Here is a 23,031-nt window from a genome sequence, read left to right as displayed (position 1 = left end):
CTGTATAAAATGACAATTTCATTGGTCGAACTTTTGTATGTTAGTTAAGTTGTTTATTTTTGTCTAGCTTATGTTTTTTCTTTCTTTCTCTTTTCCTTTTTTTTAATTTTTAATTTTTATCTTTTTTGTAGGATAAGTTTGATATGGATATGAGCCAACCACATGTGGTGTCAGCTGTAAATGGATATTTAAGGGACCGCTTTAAGGATTACAGGGGCAGCCTTCACATGCACTATGTGAACCTACCCAATAATGTAAACAAGCACGAACACCCATACAGCAGTATTTCACAAGATGCGTGGGAAAGTTGGTGTGATTTCTGGGAAACTGAAAAGTTCAAGGTAATTTAGAATTTTAAAGGAGAAGTCTTATATTGAACTAAATGTATACATTTTATATTGAAGTTGGTGTGATTGCAGCGAACTTTCTTTATTAACTACTTGAAGACTTTTCAAGAGGAAAAAACATACTATGGAGGAACTCCCTTCTTCCTTGCTTCCCTTTTTGCTAGCCTACATGATAGGATAATAAGTACTTGCATTCATTCGATTCCTAATACAAATTAAAATGCATTTGTTTGGATGTAGAATGTCAGTGAGAAGAACAAGTATAGTCGCTCGTGCTTAACAACTGGCCACCGTGGTGGTTCAAAGTCTTTTATCCGGGCTCTTGCAGATATGGTATGTATATAGGATTTCTTATTACTTAGATAATTATGTTTTTTGTTTCTTAAACAAATGGTATAACCTGTCTCTCTTTGGAAATGGTACAGGCTGATCCTGAGAGCCAACAAGAGCCTAGTCATATTGAATTGTATAAAAATACCCACTATAATGAAAAGAAAGGCTGGATTTCTCTTCAAGCTGAAGAAAACTATGTAAGTAATATGTACTCTGAAATGCCCACTATTTGTTTGATATTTATTTCTAACTAACTAACAATAATATAGGAAAGAATGTGTGAACTCCAATTTGAACCTCCACAAGAAGGCTCGACCCCATTAACAGAGCAACAGATATTTGATAGAATATTGGGTGTAAGACGTGGTTACAATAGAGGCATTGGTCACGGACAGGTAGCTCCATCAAGCAAAGCTAGAGGTGGATATGTGAATGCAGAGGTGGATCAGCTGAGGAGGAGGGCAGCAGATGCGGAGAGCCAGCTCGAGGAGTTGCGTAATTCGACACAAGAGAGAATGAATGCCCAACAATAGGAAATGGATGCCCAAAAGGCAAGAATCGATGAGCAACAACGTGCATTGGACTTCCTTATGTCGAAGTTCCAGAATGCTCCTTAATTGTGGTACGAACAACTTTTGCTCCCTTTATCATTTGAAATAAGTTTTTCTGCTTCCATGATTTTGAATAACTCTCCATGTTTCCTAATTGTTTTATTGGATTTTTCTTTCATGCCTTCAATTGTTTAGGTTAGTTGGTTCTGCCATGCGTCAGTAGATTGTACATAACTTTATGCTCAACTGCGCTGCCATATAATTCTAGATCTGGCCCTGCCATCAACTGCGCTTCTTTGTTGTAGTCAGGTGCTACATTAGTCGTGCGCACATATAATGGGGACATAACATTTGGGACTATTCAATAATAGTTTGGACTTTTACTCTTTTATGAGAGGTTGTGAAAATAAAGCATCATTCAGATTTAGTCAAAGTTTCACACTATAGACTATTAGCTAGAATTGAATGAATGCTAACTAATAAGTAGCTGCCTCTGCAACCTCACGTCTAGAAGTATCACTACAATAAATTTGCTTATGGGTGCTTGATTGGGCAAGCAAAGGAAGTATTGAAGTATATTCTGTTTGTACAACAAATTGCTTTAGAAATTAGTCCATAGAAATCATCTTAGGGAGGATTGTATAGAATCGTACTCTTGTCATGTTTACATTGAAGAAAGAAATCTCTAAGACATCTAGAGTATATTGAAGTCATTATGGGGAAAAAAATGAGTATATATATTGAAGCAGTGTAGCTTCAATGTACTTTACTCTAGTATCTAAAGTAGATTGATACAGTTGATTAGTTTGCCTCAATGTAGTTTTACAAGCCAACAGTCTTATTTCATATTAAATTTCAAAATTCAATGTGAGTGGCACCCACTCATTACTAACTATTTTTCAGTTAAGAAAAGCATATAAAGAAGTTAGATCCATGGTCTCATGTCTCAAGCAACAGAAGTCATGGCTTCTCTGTTCTAGTTCTGCTTCCTTGTTCTTGTTTTTCTTCCTACTTACAATGTCTTTGCAAAACAAACTTACATAGTGCACATGAACCATCACTATAAGCCCTTATCCTATGCCACCCACCATGACTTGTACAAACGGCAAACCGAGTCTAAGAAAGATTCCTCTTGTGCCGAACCTATGGTTCAACACTCAAGATTAGGGATAAAATCCTAAAGGCTGACACCAGCTTAATATAATGAGGTTTAGAAAGACCGCAAAGATGTGTGCTTGTCTGCTGTATGCTTCCTGATTAACGTCCGATGTTGCACTCACTGCATGCTTGAATCAAAGCGATCCCAGAAATAAGTGTGTACTGAGTGTAGTGCAATTTACTGGGTTCCTTAGCAGGCTATGCCTAGGTTCAGTACATGCATGAGGCTCAACCAAGCCCTGAGCAAGCTGAGTGCTTAGCACTGAATTAGTAGCACCACTTCTACCACTTGCATAGCATATCGGTAGTAGCTACAAGACAAAGAGCTAACTCAAGAACGCAAGAGAAGTGCTTTTTCAAAGGTAGAGCTACAAGAAAGCATCTACTGAGCTAACCATCTAATCTAAGCAGTAGCATCTCAACGTAGCTTTCCGCTTGGAGCTCTATAAGGTAACTTCCCCTGCCCTACATTCAAGCCAAGGAATGGGCTCCAGGGGAACAAGATCAAAAATTATTATCTTATAAAGGGTGTAGGTCAGGTTAAGAGCCATTCCTTGTGTAGGAGCGCAAAGGGCGGAATCTCTGCGTGATCTGATCTTTCTTGAGGACTTGTAATTGGTCCTGTAACTAGAAGTCCCCATGAGCTCCCTCAATTCCTATTGAGATTGAGAAAGGGTCCATAGGCTTCTATCTCAAGAACATAGGTTTCTCTCTCAAGAAAGTGGGTCTTAGTGGGTTGTATTTGCACGCTTCCTTATCGCCTACAATAGTCGTATAGTTTAACAATTTGTAAACAAGTCAAACTAGTGGATATCTCGTTCAGGATGCTAAAAGCAAGGAAGCATGTTTTACAAGGTGAGTATTGTGAAAACATAAATAGCAGGACCCGTTGAATAGTATATGGTATAAACATGAGTAAAACCACTAAAACGTAGTTGTATGATTTCTGCTATTACAATGTTGATGGGTACTGTTACTTTTCCTTCTCTTGTAAAGTTCTGACTTGGTGATTTTTGTATTTGTGATTTTCTTTTATATGACTGCTGGACTTTTTGATCTTCAGAGAAACCAGCTGCATCCCTTTAGTAACATCCAATTATTTTTTCTCTTGGTAAATCTATATAGATAAAGTAGAAAACCCAAGCAAGATAAGTGTGCTTTTACTTTGATATTGTAAATGAAATATTTTGCATTCTATGATTAAGTAAGAAAGTGATTTCACCATCAAATACAAATTGACACTCGATTGTCTACTAGGCTGTGAGAGATTTTAGAGATTACCAATCTCTATGCCACCCCTAATCAAATTAAGCTAGTAAAATGATATAATTTGGTACATTTGCCGTGTGCCGTCTCAATCTCCTATGAGTACAATACTTCTTGTTTCAAATGTGTACTCCTCTTGGCTCATGCCATCAATATTTATATAGGTGCTTTAGCTTATTATTTTTCCTCATAAATTACCTAGGATGTCTCTAAAATTCTTTTGTAGGTGTTCCCAAAGGGCTATACCCAACGTCGAGTCCGATAATGGAACAAGACAATGGCCGAACTTCTCACTGTCTCTGCCAAACTTTAAATAATGATCCACTTAACAATTATTTCACCCTTCACACAATAGTTCAAATTAACCTTTCCTAACTTAGTGTAAGCAACCCAACCAAACTTCTCTTATCCTATGCCACCCACCATGACTGGTACATTTTGTACAAGTCATGGTCTAGTTTAGAATTTATCACCATGATTGGTATTATTACCTTACCCCTTGTACAAGGTAGTCGAGTGTTTAAAATGTTTTATTATTGATAAATTTTGGTTAATTATGTTTTCGTACGTGTTCAACATGATCTAAATCCTTTGATAATATTGATTATATTGCGTGTTGCTAACGTGTTTATTTTGAAACTTCGTTAATTGTTATTTGTACAAAGATTTATATAAACGAAATGTAATAAAAATTGTAAAGTAGCTGAAAGAGGACGAACAGGTACCTACCGTTCTACATAGAGAACTAGAATATAGGTTGCTAGACTAATAAAATGCAAGCACCAAGTAATTAACCTTGTTTAATTATTATATACATGCATTGACTAAGTGACTAATGTTGGTCATTTGAGAATAAATGACAGAGACGTACAGGCTTGTTTGATAAGTATCAACCATGCAAGCTTTCTCACCATAACCGTAGCTTCCGCTAGGATAAGGAACCTTAATTCTTTAGTTCAAATTGATTCCTTTTAACTTGTTTTGTAATAATTTAGCTATTTTTTTGCATTATTGAATTATGAAACAATATTATACTGCATTCATTATTTAGAAGTGATGACGATAATTAGCGTTTAGCAATCTTGGGTAAAAGATTGGTTTCGTGGCGCTGTAGCTACTTGATTTAACTGGCACTTGTCGAGATGGTTAAGTAGCCGGTTTCACGAATCAATATATCTTTTAGTAGTCGGGTTTATGGTTGAGGTTTTTTTTTTTATATATTAAACGGAAGTATATTATTTGAATTTCAGGTTAGGACAGGTTTTAAATTTATGAAATGTTGGAAATACAAAGGAAACTCTGCCGATTTTTTTTAGAATGCGATGTGTAGAGGTTGTTTTATATTTTAGTTATAGTTTGGACTTGTGTGAGTCAAACCCGCTCACGTCTTGGTTTTTTTTACGCTATAGTATAAGATAAGTAATGGCTTGAAGAATTAAGAGAGAGTGCAATAATGGAGTTACTTTGCTGAATTGGTAAGAAATTCTTTTAGTTTGGTGAATGGAGATATTTTTAGCTTGCAGCAGTGTTGGAGGTGGATATGCTTGCTACTTAGTTGTGCTAAATTTTTTGTAGCAAACTATGGAGTAAAGGGGGTGTTATAGCTAGCAAAGATATGTCAGAAGATGGCCTGTCAGGGGGATGGCCCATAGCAGCCTAGGAGTTAAATTATACTAAAATGGAGAGTAAAACACTAATTAGATTAGTGTAGTATTTAGTATCTCGTTTTTTATCGTTGTACATACTAACATATTCCATATTTTTACGTTAAATAAATATCATTATAAGTGATTAATTCTTAGATTTTAATTATGTGTATGTGAATTCTAGGAGCCAACGAGGGGTATAGTTTGTTATTTAAATTACATGTCTGGTGTTGGATTATTTGGATTATCTTTAAATGCATGTTGCCATATCTTGGTTTGACATTTCAGTAGATGTGAACTAAATGTTGTCATATTTTGTTTACAGGTTCTCATGCGGTTTGGAAGAAACAATTTATATGGGTTTTTTTGGGCATACTTTTTTTGGGATATAAAGTACTATGCAATAGATGTTTGATGTTCAAACAATTTCTTTTGATGTTTTGTTGTTTATAAGACTATTATATGTATGTAATGAATCACATTACTCTTAAACATGGAGAGAGCGATTTTTATAAATTACTTTTGGGAATATTATTGGTTAAATTTAATGTGGTTGAATTGAAGTTATTTATATGATTCTTTTAAGTTTTGTGATTGAAAGAAACGAATTCATGTAAGTATGTAATTGAATAAAAATAGGGTAAAAAAAAAAAAATTGGCGCTTTGTCAAAGCATCACTAAAAATAAATGTATAGTGACGCACAAAAGCGTTCCTACAAGTATATAATTTGCGACAAATTTTAAAAACATCGCCAAAAGTTTATTTCCAGCGACGGTAAATAATGTCATTATATCGATTTAGTAACCAAAAATATGGTATTGTTGCCACGAAACAAAACGTCGGTAATAGAAGTTTACAACGACGAGAACCACAACGTCACTAAAAGTTAATCTTTAGCCACGATAAATAACGTCGCAATATTAATTTAAGTAGCAAAAAATTGGTGTTCTTGCCACGAAATAAAACGTCGGTAATTCTTACTACTACCGACGTTTTGTCAAAACGTCGTTACTAATCCCTCTTTAGCAACAATAGATAACGTCGCAATACTAATTTCAAGTAACGAAAAACTGGTGTTTTGCCACGATACAGAATGTCGGTAGTATTCCGTATTTCCGACGGTTTCTTGAACCGTCGCTAGAATATAGTTTTTGCCACGTTTTAAACAATCAAATACAAAATATATATACCAACGTTTTTCTTGGCACTACCGACATTATAAAATGTCGTTAATGATTAACCTTTTCCGACATTTTCATTTTGTAGCTTCAGATCTTTTGCGACTATACTTCTTGCGACGACTGAGCGACGATCATAAAAACGTCACTATTAACAATTACCGACATTTTTATTACTTTTGCCGACAGTTATTTTCATCGCTAAAAGTTTTATCTATTGTAGTGTGTCTTGTAGAAGGTTTTTCCAAGCGCATGAAATTGAGTTTTTATATAATGTACTTGATGAACAAGACCCTTTCTAGAACGATGAAAAAATTAACTACTTGAATATGATTCAAGGCGTGATACAAAAGTAGAAGAAGACAACTGAGCAGTCATTGTGGTGAGCTTAGATTGCCTTTTCATTCGCGGTTCCGCCAGGTTTTAGCAATGAAGACTCTGTGGATGTCACCATAAACGACTTGGGTTTCTTTTGAAATCCCACTTCCACTTCCATTTCAGAGATCACCTTATTGAGTTTTGGAAGTATGTTTCAATGTATAGGTTTCTGCTTGAATCGATGTAATGGTATTTTGTGGTTTGTGAAACATCCAGTTTATTGTGCTTGAGTGTCAGCACAGAAACTGTTGATGTTCATATGTTTTGTTTGTGATTATATCAGAGGTACCCTTATATCATTGTTGTTGTTTATAAGGAGATAATGAGACCCTAATAGAAAGGAAAGAAATCTGGGTAGAAATCTGTATGGAAACTCAATAAGAATAAACAAGAAAAAATGCATTTAGCATTCACAAAACTGGGCTGGATGTGTTATTCGAAATGGAGGTAATTGACAGCGTCTTATATATGATTGATAACCCGCACAAACTCAATTAGATTACTCTAACCTTATTCTTACGGTATCAATTATTTATTTCCTACTCACATATATATATTCATGCAATATATAGAGTACAGAATCGTTCCACTCTTAAACTAGGAAGACATACGTGAATTCAATTAATCAAACACAAGGAACAATGGTGGGAGTAATGTGTGATGTGAAATTTCTATTCTACGATTATACGATGGATTCAAATAAATCTAAATTCACTAAACTAATAAAAATAGGGTTTCGATGGAAGAAAAAGTTATAGAGAAGAGTGATCAATCCACTTAATAACTAGTTTCATGCAATAATCGAATTATTCATTGAAAAGATATCATATTTAGGTTTTCACGCAATGATTCAACCTAAAGCCTCAACCTTTATCATCCCTAGCAACAACCTACATCTCTATAGTCATTATTACTAACATGTAGGATTATTACAACCAAGTCTCTCGACTTAATTATAACAATCCCTAGTTTAATTTATCATATGCTTATTTTGGAAGTCATACAATAAACTAAACTCGTTGAAATACATATACAATTAAATAATTCTACTAAACAATCTATTCCTAATTAGGTTTCATAATCACTCCCTCTAATGGGGGGATTAGCCTAATATCATTAGATTAATTAAACTAAAATAATGAAAGGAAAACATAATGTAAATTAAACTAAACTTAGGTCGTAAGTTCGTGGGTACACGAACTGTTGCTGAGTCAGTACGTGGTCGACCAGAGGAATGCCCGTGATCCCAGAGATCAAAACAGGTGTGACTTTGTGGCGCACACCCTCGACGGTAACCCAAAAATGGTCGCCATTAAAGCTCCCATTGTCATAGAATTTCATCACTAAATCTTTGGAATAAAGCCCGCCATTAGCATATAACAAGTACTCCCATCCTCTATAGTGAATTTAATTATCAAAGAATGGAGCAAACATCCCATTTTCGAACACATTTCCAAAAAAATTCTACACACAAATTCGCCTGTTTTCGGCCATCACTAGTCTTAGGGAGAGGCTGGCTATTAATTTATGATGAGGGGGAGAAATGGGACTTGCTAACAGAAGGGAATCGGGGTCGGAGTTATAGGAGTCTCGCGCGAGACCTGGATATAACGTGGACCTGTCTCATGCGAGACTTAATCGAGAGGGGAGAAGATCCGGAAATTTGGGAAGACGAAGTGTGTGATGGTGACGTGTGTGGTTGGGTTTGTCGAGTTTAAAGGGCCCGAGATTTCGAGATTTGGTTGGGCCAAATTTTTTTCCCAACCCCAAATCAAGCCTAAAGCCCGATTTAAGCCTAAAAAATCTAAATGTTCACCCACGACTCATTTGGACTCCGAATTGGATGAATGAGATATTGAAATGATCGGCACAAAAAATGATATCCAATTGTATGAGTCATTCTCAAAGGTCACAAGAGTTTTGAAAAGAAAGGAGGGGTGTTTTATTTATAAACAAATGTTTTATTTATATACAAGGGAGATTACGTGAAAAACACTAGATGTCCAGAAGAGTCACCATCTAAATTCATAGGCAACTGTCATGTCGGCTCTGAAGCGAACCCAATCCAGCCAGATTGTAGCTTTACCTCTATGTATTATGGGGTTAGGGGCAGGACGGTACCATCCTGGACAGTGCGCGCTACGGTCTAATAATATTGCCCTTATTACATAAGGCTATCCTCAAACCGCCCCAAAGGGAACTTAAAGTAACCAATTCTAGGGGTTGGTCTGGTGGAATCCATTGCCCATTTGTGTTCCAAGTATGTAACATCCGAGGTTGAACACGAATCTCTATGTGCACAACTTAATGCATGAGGAAGTGGTTGATAAAAGGCAACAATATATACATATCTACAAGGTGAGTCTTTTAACGTTAGATCCTCAAGACGAATCGAGTCTTTTAATGTCAGATTCTCAAGATGTGTGTGAGTCTTTTAATGTCAGATTCTCAAGACAATTCCCAACCTGTGGGAGAAATGGTGCGGCGGTGAAGATTATCCTGCGCAGCTGGTGTCAGACAAAAGTATACCTTAAACTGGCTAATATCGGATAGGAAGTCAAGACCTTAACAGAAGGGTATTTGGCAATGCATACACCACCCTTTTCTTCGCGCGCGTCATTTATGAGCAAAAGTACTACGACCATTCCATATTCATGATGAGTGAGACTTACACCAAATGATTAGCTGAAGTTCGCAAGGCAGAGAATAGAAAATGGAAGAGAAGGAAAGAAGTGAAATTTTAGGCACCCATCGTTTACCGACAGGCACATTTGCTCGTGTTGCAGAAAACATTTATACTCAGTTCTGAAATAGAGTTTCCATTGACTAAGGTTTCGGCACTTGCAACCACACACTTCAAAGAACTTTTGAGATCATAAAATAGAAGATGGCCCGGCTACCAAAATGGTGTAACCCTCTATAGAAACAAGATTGAGTACACCAAATGAAACATCTAATCTATGTAGACCGGATCCTGAAGAAGAGTTTGTTCAACATCTGGGGAGCGTAATTCTTGGTAATGTTTTAGGCGTTGTCCATTGACTTGAAATTCGCTGTTATCTTGTGGATTAAGCAAAGAGATTGCCCCATAATGTGTCACAGCTGACACAATGAAAGGACCAGACCATCGTGTTTTCAATTTACTAGGAAAAATGTGTAATCTGCGGTTATGCAAAGAAAACCTTTTGGCCAATTTTAAAATCCTTACGCAAAATGTGTTTGTCGTGTACTCTTTTCATATTAGCTTTGTAGGATTTCGAAAGATCATAAGCATCACTCCGAATCTCCTCAAGCTCATTTAATTGCAGTTTTCGCTTCTCGCCTGCCTCGTTGCAATTGTAATTGAGGCTTTTGAAGGCCCAAAGGGCACAATGCTTAAGTTCAACTGGCAGATGACAAGGTTTTCCAAAAACAATGCGGTAAGGAGACATCCCTATAGGTGTCTTAAATGATGTTCGGTATGCCCACAAGGCATCCGATAAGCAGAGAGACCAGTCTTTTCTTGATGGATTGACAGTTTTCTTCAGAATGAACTTTATCTCTCTGTTGGAGACTTCCACTTGGCCACTCATTTGTAGGTGATATGGAGTAGCAACTTTGTGAGTAACTCCATATTTCTTCATTAAAAACCCAAAATTTTTATTACAAAAGTGTGTACCCCCATCACTGATGATAGCTTTGGGGACACCAAAACGAGAGAAAATATTTTCTTTTACAAATTTCATGGCAGTCTTATGGTCATTTGAGCGACATGCGAGTGCCTCAATCAATTTGGATACATAGTCTACAGCGACTAGAATGTAGAGAAAACCTTGAGAAATAGGAAAGGGTCCCATAAAATCAATGCCCCAAACATCAAAAATTTCCACAATCAAGATAGGATTTAGGGGCATCATATTGCGTTTTGTAATTCGACCTAAGTGCTGACAACGAATGCATGCTATGCAATGTTTATGTGCATTGTGAAAAAGGGTAGGCCAGTAAAAACCACATTGTAACACCTTGGCCGCAGTTTTCTTTCCACTGAAATGACCTCCGCAAGATTGTTCATGGCAAAAGGATAATACGTCGATGTGCTCCCCACCGGAATGCAAAGGACGAATGAGTTGGTCGGAACAATACGTAAAGAGGTAGGGTCATCCCGAATAATAATTTTTATAGTGGATAAGAACTTTTATGATAGGGGCGTGACCAAGAGGAAGGAACTTCCTCAAGAATTCAGGTAATTAATGATATCCGCCGCACTCATGGAGTGGAGAAAATGGAGTACAAATATTCTTCTGGGAAGGAATCACAGATGGCTTCAGAATCACTATCAATGTCACCAACCATCCTTGATAAATGGTCGGCCACGACATTTTCGGTTTCTTTCTTGTCTTTGATTTCCAGGGTGAATTCATGCAAGAGAAGGATCCAGCGAAACAATCGCTGTTTCGCGTCCTTTTTCGTGAGTAAGTATCGAAGTGCGGCATGGTCAGTATATACGATGGTGGATGATCCAACTAGGTAAGGGCGAAACTTATCCAATGCATAGACAACATCTGGGAACTCTTTCTCAGTTGTTGTGTAATTGCGTTGAGCATCATTAAGACTTTTTCTAGCATAGTAAATGACAATGGGTTTGTGGTCACGTCGTTGGCCTAGTACGGCGCCAATAGCAAAGTCGCTAGCATCACACATCAGTTCGAATGGTTGAGACCAATCAGAGGGTTGAATGATATGAGCGGTAGTCAGAGCGGTTTTTAGCGTATCAAAAGCTTGTTTGCAATCGAAATTGAAGTCGAATACAACATCCTTGAGCAGAAGATTGGTTAAGGGTTGCACAACTTTAGAAAAATCTTGAATGAATCTTTTGTAAAACCCAGCGTGTCCTAAAAAGGCACGGATATCACGAACTGTACGTGAAAAAGGTAGCGAAGCAATTTTAACAATTTTAGCTTTATCAACCTCTATCCTGTCTTTCGAAACAATATGTCCTAGAACAAGTCCTTTGGTAACCATGAAATGACACTTCTCCTAATTAAGTACTAGATTTTTCTCTTCGTAACGCGTCAACACCTTAGAAAGGTTGGATAGGCATTCGTCAAAGGAATTTCCATAAATGGAAAAGTCGTCCATGAAGACTTCCATCTAACATTCCACCATATCACTGAAAATGTGGAGCATGCTGCGTTGGAAGGTGCCCGGGGCATTGCAAAGACCAAAAGGCATTCGTCTGTATGCAAAGATTCCAAAGGGACATGTGAAAATTGTCTTTTCTTGATCGGCGGGATCGATGACAATTTGGAAGAAGCTGGAATAGCCATCAAGAAAACAGTAGTAAGCATGACCGGCTAAATGTTCTAGCATCTGGTCAATGAATGGGAGAGGGAAGTGATCTTTACGTGTTCTGGCATTAAGTTTGCCATAGTCAATGCAAATTCTCCATTTTAATGGAATGCGAGTGGAAATGCATTCACCATTTTCATTCTGTACAACTTGAATGCCGGACTTTTTAGGAACAACGTGGATAGGACTAACCCAGTCACTATCAGAGATAGGGTATATGATACCCGCGTCAAGTAAACATAAAACTTCCTCTCTCACCACCTCTTTCATGGCGGGGTTAAGGCAACATTGCGGTTCTCGCGATGTCTTTGAGCCGTCATCGAGATGTATACGATGCGTGCATATGCTAGGGTTTATTCCCTTGATATCATCTAAGGACCACCCGATAGCGGAGCGGTGTTCACGAATGACACGAATCAAACGTGCTTCTTTATCGGTAGTTAAGTGAGGAGAGATTATTATAGGGTGACTACCATCGGGATCAAGATGCACGTACTTCAAATTAGAGGTAGAGGTTTTAAATTTGGAGTTGGAGGATTTGGGATTAAGGATTCGTGAGCGACCATCTCTTCAATGGAAAAGATCAAGTCTGGTTCTTCTGGATCAGTTGGCACCGCAGCAGTAGGGTCAAATAGTGGTACCGACTCTAATAATGCGTAGACATCCTTAATGTACGAGTTATCGTCAAACTCAGGATTATCAAAAGAAAGAAATTGATGTACCTCGTCTTTGGAAAAAAAGTTTGTGAAATAATCATGTGCCAAACTATCAACCAAACTAATCTCGCCCTCCATTATAGGATTGGGAAATTGTTTCATTAATTTGAACACGTTGAGTTTGACAGAAAGGTTCCCGGAAGACAACGTCATCGAACCGTCCCAACAATTTATGAGAGCGTTAGCAGTTGCAAGAAATGGACGTCCCAAGATGATAGGAATGGAATCACATGCCACTTCGGTATCTAGAATGACAAAATCAACGGGGTAGTAAAAATCTTGGACCTTGACTATGACGTTTTCTACTATGCCCTTTGGGTACTTGATGGAGCGATCCGCGAGTTGTAGAGTCATATTGGTAGGTTTTAATTCATGAAGACCTAACTGCTTAAATAAATAGTAGAGAAGTAGGTTAACACTGGCTCCTAGGTCTAAAAGTGCGGTAGCGGTATACTTGTCGCCCAACGTGCATGGTACAGTTGGTCGACCTGGGTCTTTGTATTTAACCACACCATTGGTAGTAGTAATAGAGGGAAACTGCTTAGTGAGGAACGCTTGTTGAGGAACATTCGTACGTCATTTAGTGGTGCACATGTCTTTCAAAAACTTGGCATGCTTGGGCAAATCCTTAAGCGCACCTAGAAAAGGTAAGTTTATGGTCAAATTTTTGAAGGTTTCACGGATCTCATCGAAATGTTCGTCACGTTTGTTCTTTGCCAAACGGACAGGGAATGGAGCTTTTGGGCGGAATCGTGTATAAAGATCAGTGGCGTCTTTTCCTAGGGACGTGGGTGTAGATTTGGAAGGAACAACTTCGTCCGTTATAGGTTGCGAGGTAGGAGTTGGAAGGACGTCAGCCGTGGCTTCCGTCGATTCTTCGTCCGCATAATGATGTTATTGTTGATGGTTCGGCCAGAACGAAGAGTGGTGATGGCATTTACCTCACCCTGGCTTGGATTACTAGATCCTGATGCATTGTTGAGTTCAAAGGCAGTGTTCGTAGGCTTAGGGTTGGGAACAGCTTGGCCAGGGAACACGCTCTTTTGACTTTTATCCTGTGATAACAGCTGAAGAGACTGTTGGATAGATGCTAAGATTTGATTATGTTGATTCATGTAAGTCAGAAAAGTTTCAGCTGTTTTATCGGCAAATGATTGTACCATTGAGCAAAGATCTAACAAGTTCACGGTTATTATTTACGAGTTGATTTTGGTAGCCATATCCTTGATTAGCAGGAACAAGGTTGCGGTTGTTTTGATACCCTATATTTGCGTTGTTGGGGAAATTATTTTGCCCTTGCTGAAATTGTGGAGGATTTCCTTGACGGTAGGAATTTTAGTTTGCGGGTGGTCATGCAGAAGCGTTGTTAACACCCGGAAGAACTTGTTGTTGGGAAAGGGGTGCCCAAGCCAAATTCGGATGTTTTCGCCAAAGTGCATTAGGGATGTTAAAAGCACAAGCCTCTTCAGAAGATTGGGGAGGGCACTCGTATACCAAAGGACAATAAGAATCGGTGTGCTCATAACTTAATCAAAGAGGACATGGGGAAGTGTTGGCAGCCATGACCTGTTTGGGTTTCTGATCATTTACTTGAACAGAAAGAGCATCAACCTTTTTGTTTAGGGACTCAATCAGAGTTTTTAATTCCGGATCAAGTTTGACCTCGAACATAGATGTAACCTTGGTAGGAGTGTCTTTAGAAGATCTTGAAGAATCAATGTTTCCCCAATGGGTGCTTCGTGAAGCCTGTTTCTCAAGGAAAGTGTATGCTTCAGTAGCGCCTTTGTCCATGAAACAATCGCCATTCATGATATCTAATGTTTCTTTTTGATGGTCAGAGAGACCATTAAAGAATGAACGGACTAATACAGCGGTGTCGAGTTGATGATGGGGACATTCGAGAAGTAGATCAATAAATCTGCTCCAGACTTCCGAAAAGGATTCCTGGGAATGTTGGCGAAAGAATTGAATCTTCTGAAGCATTTCTGTAGTTTTCTTCTGAGTATAGAATTTTATTATGAACGCTTGTACGAGTTTGGCCCATGTGTCAATGGATTGCGGCGCTTGTTCGGCGAGCTAAACTGAAGCTTTATCAGCTAAGGTGAAGGGAAACAACCTAAGCAAGACTTGTTCGTTGGTAACGGTCGGATGGCGGAAAGTGGTGACTACTTGTTGCATCCGACGAAGATGATTGTATGGTTTTTCATGGTCTAAACCATGGTAAACAGGTAACAAACCGAAAATGTTTGGCGGAATGCGAAAATCACCTACAATCGCATCGAGTTTAATGCAGGAAGCATGTCCTTCCTGTAAAGCAATATAGAAATCCGAAAGGGGTTTCTCGACTGTGGGATTTTCCTCGGCCATAATTAAAGGAGATAATGGCAACGGAGATGTTTGACGAGGTTGGTTTACGAAGGAGGAACTATGTCTAGGAGATAGCATAAGCAGTTGTTTATTGTATTTTCGATGCCGATATGTAAATTCTAATTCCTTATGTTTATCAGACCGTAGTCTCATACAAATACAAATTTTAATTCAAGGCTTCATAAGGAACAAATTATGACTGGAGGTTTTAGAATTAAGGGAGGAGGGAGGTGAAGCACGTTTTCCTGAGCTGTTGCTAACTTGAGCAAGTAAGCTAGGACAACGTGTGAATATTCTAGCAGCCAGGTCACCTGGTAGAATTGAGGGAGGTTGTTCGTACTAGCACGTTCCTTAATTAGGCAACCTCAATTTTTTTTAAGTTTCCTAGACACTGATGGAATAGGATGATGATTTATGATGGTGTATTATGCGGGGTGTTATTAAGATGATTAAGATGAAATTTTAATTACTATGATTTTTTATTTTTTTTATTTTTTTTAATTTATTTTTAATTTTTAATTTTTTTAATTTTTTATTTTTTTAAATTTTTAATTTTTTTAATTTTTATTTTACGTAATTAATGTATTAATGGAGACGTGATTACGAAACACGCAATTAAAAATGATGGATGTCAAAATAGAAACTAAACATACAATTAACACATGCTAGTTTTACACAGGAAGTCTACATATGCAAATCTATGTGAATAGAAATGTGTCCTACGCATGCAATAATCTATAGCTATCGATACGTGCAACTTAAATGTGAGCTAGGGGAATGTCGAGAACGAACTCATACAAATGAATACCGCGTACGTGAATTGATGTAACATACACATACAAAAATATTCTAAGCAGGTGTTTTGAAACTACACATACATCCAACTATTTTCGAATCATATTAATCGTGTTAACGTGAAGATGTAATGACGAACCACATTTATATGCAAAGAGTTCTCATACCAACACACAAACATGCAAGGTAAAACAGGTTATAGCAACAACCAATTAATATCCTCGACAAAGTTTGAGGAGTTTAAGAATTTGAAACCTGGCGTCCCACGATTCCTCGTACAACGATCGAACTAAGTCCCGAGCTCGTGAACTTACTGGATAAACTGGACTAGAGAGACCAAAAGAGTATTGAAAGGGAGAGTGGCCTGTACCAGAAAACCGGAGTGTTGATACTCCAGGTTAGTCTCGCGCGCTACTAATATAGTCTCGTCCGAGACTCTTTTGTCAATTCAATACTTCAAGTTCCTACGGAATACTTAGACTATGCTAATGAAAATAAACAAGACTTGGTTCACAAATATCTGTTAGTAGAAAAAATTGGGGCAATAAGGTACGTAACACGTTAGTATTACAAAAGAAATGGAAATTAAAAAGATGAGTGGTAGGGAAGGGGTTTATGTTTGATGTATTCTAGTTAAATGTCTAGAGTCCTTCGGCGTGCAGCGGCACCATTTGATAAACATGTAATTATACATTTTTGGTTTTAGTTACTTAAGTCTAAAGTCCACAATCCGAAGTCCGAAGACCAAAGTCCAAAGTCCGTATAGTCATCCGTTTAGTCAAGTTACCTTACTCACGTGGGTTTGGTAGGATAGGTCGAGTAAGGGATTGTCCAAACCTTAGGGCTCGGCAAGGTTCACAACAGGAATTACAACTTTTAGTGAGTATGATTTTAAGTTTTTTTAGTTGGTTTAATTAATTTAACGGAAATGTAAATAATGTAAATTACTAACGGTGATTTTGATGTAAATAACAAAGATAGAGAAACAAGGAGAGGGTTAATCATACTCATGCAAGAGTCATTTTTTAACAGTTTATATTACCACATCACTACAGCTCTAATTCGTCTTGAGTTCATAGACAAACCCGAGACGACATCGAGTATTGATCCCTAGTGAAACGCACACATCTCTGAGTCGCATCGCACTAGCATAAGAAGTTGAACTAATATTTCATCTCTGGAATATTATTTCAGCTCCTGGCTCAATTCTACATCAGCTGGACAAATTGGAGAGTCATTGACACAAAAAGAGTCAGCAAGACAAGACATTTTGGGTCTCTCAGAGGCTGATTCAGGGCATCAACACTCCAAATTTGTACAGTCTCAGTCATTTTGGGACCGGATGTCTAATCTACACCTAATTCCTAAGTAGTGATTCTAGAATATTAAAAAGTCAATCCAGATTTTTGCACGAGCAGCATAACCCTCCCCCTGAGGGGGGGGGGGAGAAATTAGCTCATGGTCATTGAAGGAATAATTAAACTTGTTGTATACATTAAATAAATAAATGCAGGATAGAAATTAAACTTGAAAAGAAATGACCTTATTTTTTTTGAAACGATGATAGGGTTAGGCTGACCCTTACCTGTATTAGCTTCTCGAATAGGTTACATGTAAGTCTTCCTCCACAATAGTAGTTAGATCACTACTTAGAGGGGAGATAAAGCAATTACAATCATTTACATTACAAGAGATTGACAATTTCGCTAAGTAATCAGCTGCTCTGTTCACCTCTCTAAACACATGAATGAAGGTAATCCCCGGCAGCCTCGCGATATGTTTTCTAACAAAGACCATCAAATTCCAAAGAATTCCACGAGTATTCTCAGCTCGAGTCATGATTTGTATAGCACTCAAAGAATCAGATGCTACTAAGACTCTTGTAATGTTCATCTCCACACAGATAGCTAAACCTTGTTCCATAGCCTTAATCTCTTGAAATAGTATAGATCTAGTTGAACCTCCTCCTGTATATGCGAACAGAACTATTCCATATTCATCCCGACCTATTCCCCCATATCCCACTCCTTGTTCACATATAGAGCCATCATAATTTATCTTGACTATACCATGATCAGGAGGTACCCACTTGCATTGAACGACTGGTTTTCTCTTATACTTGAAGGAAATGCCAAACCTGTGTGCAAGAACCCTCAACAAAATAGAATCTACAATTACATCCACCTTGACCTCCAAGTAATGACACATTTCAGCTATCAAAAGTTTACTAAGATCAGAGGCTGCCATAGACACATCATTAAATCGTCTGTTATTCCTTTCCCTCCATATATAACCAATAACGGCACAAATGAACACCTTATAAACTTCAACAGTAGGAGATTTTCCTCTGCATAAGTTTAAGATGTTACACCATTCTCGATTGGAGTGGTGAACCGTGGCTGTGAGACCTAGTGCCTTCTTAACCTGGAACCAGACTACCTTGGAGTAGTTGCAGTAGAAATACAAATGCTTAGAGTTCTCACAACTGTTGTTACACAAGCAACAAGAAGAAGAGTTAAGGACTTTTTTATATAATAATCTATCTTGGGTGGGCATGCTTCCCGAGAACAACTGCCAAACATTAAACGAATACTTCGGCATCACTAATCTTCCGCACACTAGTCCATACCAGCTGACTGGACTTCTAGTTCTTTTAAGACTCTCATATGCCGACTTGGTAGAAAATTCCCCTAAAGCGGTCTGAGTCCATATAATCTTGTCCTCATGTAAATGATTAAAGATATCAATACTGAGAATGCTATTCTTGAGAACTCCTGTAGGTAAAGATTGTACAACATTGTTCCACCTTCCATTATCAATAAGCTCACTAACTTTGGCATTCTCAGGGAAAGAGAAGAGAGTACATGCTTCACTATTTCTAATCAAAGGTGCATTCATACACCAAATGTCATGACACCAAATATATATTTATTTCAAATGTGGGAGCAGATTAAATCAAAGGTGCATTCATAATTCTCAAGAGTAGAAAATGCTCAAGAAAAGAATATATTTCGTAAATTTCTGAGCAAATTTTCTACTCTTGAGAATTGATCTCCATGACTATGAACAATCTTTAGGAATATCCATCGTCCAAAAAAAATTTGATTTAATCTGCTCTTCCCAAATCCAACAATTCCACAAGTTGTGTTCTTTTCTTGCAATCTTGAAAACCAAGCCACACAACGCGCCTCTATTCTAGATTAGAGGATCAACTATTCCTAACCCTCCTTCTTGCTTACTATATATCAAATTTTCTCTACTAGTTTGATGCATCTTAGAAACCATTTGAGGACCACTCCATAAATATTTGATACAAATCCTTGAAACTTTCAGCAAAACACTCTTAGGTAGAAGGAAAGTTCTGGCCCAATATGAGTGGAAGGAAGATAACACATAAATGATGAGTTTAAGTCTACCAGCATGACTTAAATGGATACTCTTCCAATTGGAAGTTCTTCCAGTAACTTTCTCAATGAGAGGGAAGCAATTTCTTATGTTAAGTCTGGAAGATACTAGGGGAAGTCCCAAGTATTTAAGAGGCGGTTCAGCAACTTGGACACCCAAAATGTTTGCAAGAGCAACTCCATCATCAGAGATCATGCTACCACTGAGAAGAGAGGATTTACTCAAATTCATATTAAGACCAGTAGCAGCAGTAAAAGATGAGAGGATATCTTTGATGGCTTGAACTAAATCAATACTTCCTTTAGAAAAAACTAGAATATCGTCAGCAAAACATAGGTGAGTAATTATACTCTTTGAGCATTTGGGGTGGGGCAATATATTTTTCTCCAGAAGCCCTCAAAGCATAAGAGCATTAAGAATCTCCATAACACAAACAAACATAGAAGGCAACAATGGATCACCCTGTCTTAGACCTTTTTTTTCCAGAGAAAAAACCGTGAGGAGCACCATTGACCATTACTGAGAAATAAGGAGAGGTGAAGCAACTAATAATCCATCCTTTGAATCTTGTAGGAAAAGATAGAGCATCCATCATGTGAATAATAGTAGGCCAAGCCACAGAATCATAAGCTTTTTGGAGATCTACTTTGATAGCACATCTAGCAGAACCATGTTTTCTAGTGTAACTTCGCTATAGCTCATGAGACAACAGAATATTCTCTTGAATTGAACGTCCAGGAATAAATGCAGATTGACTAGGAGCAATAAGTTTATCCATGAAAGGTTGCAATCTCTGCCCTAAAAGCTTAGCAACACACTTGTAGATCACATTAGTACAAGCAATAGGTCTATAGTCACCCACTTTAGAAGGGGTAGGGCCTTTAGGAACTAAGCTTATGAACGTAGAGTTAACACTCATAGGCATATAGACATGCTGGAACATATACTTGATAGAGTTAACAAAATCCTCTCCTACGATATGCCAACATTTTTTGAAAAAAAAGGCATTGTAGCCATCCGGCCCAGGAGCTTTGTTATCCTCCATACTGAAAAGAATAGCTTTAATCTCTTCAAAGGAAATATCTTTCTCAAGTTCAAAGGCATCAAAGTGAGATAAGGTACCTGTCACTTGTAAAGAACTGAAGAAGTCATCGTCATGCGAGATAACTGCATCTTGCCCCAACATAGATTTATAGTAGCTAAGAAACTCAGCAGAGACAAGACTAGGATCATTAAGAATACCACCATTACTGTCTTCAATTGACCATATAAGATTTCTCCCTCTCTTTTCTTTAATAGCATTGTAAAAATAGGCATTACACCTATCATTGAACTGAAGCCAATCACAATCAGTCTTTTGCCTGAGGTCCTCTTGCTCCATTTTTACTAGAAGAACATAAGAAGCTTTTGCTGCTTTTTCTTGCCTAGAGAGTGCATGATCAGCTGGGCAAGATTGTAAAAGATTTTGAATTCTATTTAATTCTTCTTTTGCAGCAAGAACTCTAGACTCAAACCGAGAAAATTTTCCTTTAGACCATCCTCTAATAGATTTCTTCAACAATCTTAGCTTAGAATTTAGAATGAAGATAGGATTTCCTTGAATAACGACAGACCATGCCTTCAGCAATACCTCCTGAAATTCTGGATGCAAGAACCAAATGTTACAAAATCTAAAAGGTAAATGAGATTTCTTTGACGATACCACTTGATAAAGATAGGAGAGTGATCAAATAATCCTGGAGGGGCAAAAACAGCCTCAGTCAAACTTCCAGATGTCCATGTAGTGTTTACTAGACACCTATCTATCTTTGACATTCTTTTGAAAGATCCATCTGCATTATTTGACCATGTAAAGAAATTTCCAGAGAACTTCATATCTGAGAGGCCTGCGAAGTTAAGGTAATCTTGAAAGCCCATAGTTTCCCTTGGGTGAACTGGTGAACATCCAATTCTCTCATTTGAAAAAAGCACATTATTAAAATCACCTAATACACACCATGGCTCAGCAAAACTTGAGTTTAAGCTTTTAATAAATTGCCATAGGTAAGTTCTGTTGTAAGCATAATTACTAGCATAAACAACAGTGCAAAAAAACTTCTTTCCATCAGCTAGATTAGTAACACAAGAATGAATCCATTGATCAGATTTAGAGAGCTTCTTAACCCTAACATAGTTAGAGTCCCATCCTATCCAAACCCTGCCACTAGGGTTACAATTATAGTTATCACACCAATGCCAACCCCTGCAGCATAAATTTCTCACAGCAACTAATTTTTCTATCTTAACTTTGGTTTCCAACGGACCAAAAAGACACAATTTATTCTCTTCTCGAACTTTCCCTACTTCTTTAGCTTTATTATGCTCATTCATGCCTCTTACATTCCACACTCCAATAGATTTCATCATCATTTATGATTATTCTTATGAGATCTAGGAGCCTTAATCTTTGCTTTATTCTGTATAGTACCAGAATCCATTGCAACTTTCCCGTGACTCTTTTGTTTAGATTGCCTCTGATTTCTAGTAGTCACAGGGCTAAAACTTTGAGTACTTGACTTAACAACATCTGTAGTAATGGGGGATCTCTCCTTATACTCATGATCAGAGAAATAATCCCTTTCACTCAGTGGATCATCATTTCCCGAATTATAATTTTCTTCTTGGCTCAATTTCTCCTTAGTGAATATCTCGGGGTCATCAGGGTCATCTTCACAGATACATAAGATAGGGTCCTCATCTATACCTTCATGGATAGAAATATCATTGTCTTGCTCTTCATTTACCTCGTGACTTACTTCTGATGGTCTTTGAGTGATAAAATTATCATGTACATCTTGATAAACTTCAGAGTTACAGTCAATGGCTATTTCTAGACTACCATGGTTTACTAACTCAGTAGAAAGCATGTCCGAGAAAGTAATGCCATGAGGTTGAACTAATATTTGTTGATCTATAGCAAGATTAAAATCTTTTGGCACCTCTGTCAGCGGAGCTACACCAGGGTTGTCAAGTTCATTAACCTCTTCATGTCCCTCTTCTTCTCCATATTCATCACTCAGAAGGTTGAATCTATTTCCTATGGCAATAACCTCATTACTCATAAATGGCACTATTTCTTGCTGATTAGGACCTTCCTCCTGAACTGGGATTTCCGCTGCTGTATTTACTGTTGCCACTCTTACCTCAACCCTCCCTGGACCTACTACAGTAGAATCTAAAGAAACATGCCTTCTACCCACTGGAATCCATGTATTCCCCACATTGTTAGACAATATTGTATCCGGAGCAGGCCTTGCTTGTCTAGGGACAAAATCATTATTAGGACCAATTGGTGTAATTGATGGAACTGCCCTGGGAACTTGTTTTGGGCATTTGGCAAGGGTATGCCCAAACACTTTACAGTGAGAGCATGAGTTAGGTTTCCATGTATACTCCACACCCACTGTTACTTGTTGACCATCTCGTATCTTAAATCTTAGTTGTACCGGATATGTAGAATCTACCGGGATAGCTACACACACCTTAGCATAATCCAGTCTCTTCCTTTGTTGAGATGCAACAT

At 37.8% G+C, this 23,031-nt stretch overlaps 2 protein-coding genes across 2 annotated transcripts; one reads left to right on the top strand and one right to left on the bottom strand.

Moving 5' to 3' along the window:
- Positions 1-138: 138 nt before the first annotated feature.
- Positions 139-5,794, top strand: LOC147502933 (uncharacterized). Its single transcript, XM_086603927.1, has 5 exons — positions 139-341; positions 588-680; positions 773-877; positions 950-1,302; positions 5,627-5,794. Exons 1-4 carry the CDS (start codon positions 144-146, stop codon positions 1,211-1,213), a joined length of 660 nt encoding a protein of 219 aa, XP_086460053.1. The 5' UTR covers positions 139-143; the 3' UTR covers positions 1,214-1,302; positions 5,627-5,794.
- A 14,366-nt stretch (positions 5,795-20,160) lies between these two features.
- Positions 20,161-21,878, bottom strand: LOC147502932 (uncharacterized). The gene is made up of 2 exons (XM_086604658.1): positions 21,236-21,878; positions 20,161-21,110 (listed from the first exon to the last, which is right to left on the bottom strand). Exons 1-2 carry the CDS (start codon positions 21,876-21,878, stop codon positions 20,161-20,163), a joined length of 1,593 nt encoding a protein of 530 aa, XP_086460784.1.
- Positions 21,879-23,031: the final 1,153 nt, after the last annotated feature.

Source organism: Coptis chinensis, chromosome 4, assembly GCF_015680905.1.
Source record: "Coptis chinensis isolate HL-2020 chromosome 4, ASM1568090v1, whole genome shotgun sequence".
In the NCBI taxonomy this organism is placed as follows: Eukaryota; Viridiplantae; Streptophyta; class Magnoliopsida; order Ranunculales; family Ranunculaceae; genus Coptis; species Coptis chinensis.
The sequence above is the reverse complement of the archived record's forward strand: the minus strand, read 5'-3'. Positions and strand labels throughout refer to the sequence as shown.

Bases quoted from the DNA above. Each gene is read 5' to 3' on its own strand.
- LOC147502933 (XM_086603927.1), top strand. From the start codon at position 144: ATGGATATGAGCCAACCACATGTGGTGTCAGCTGTAAATGGATATTTA. The intron at 342-587 runs GTAATTTAGAAT...GTTTGGATGTAG, and splicing joins GGGAAACTGAAAAGTTCAAG to AATGTCAGTGAGAAGAACAA. The intron at 681-772 runs GTATGTATATAG...GAAATGGTACAG, and splicing joins TCCGGGCTCTTGCAGATATG to GCTGATCCTGAGAGCCAACA.
- LOC147502932 (XM_086604658.1), bottom strand. From the start codon at position 21,878: ATGATGATGAAATCTATTGGAGTGTGGAATGTAAGAGGCATGAATGAG. The intron at 21,111-21,235 runs GTTTGACTGAGG...TCTTGCATCCAG, and splicing joins CACTACATGGACATCTGGAA to AATTTCAGGAGGTATTGCTG.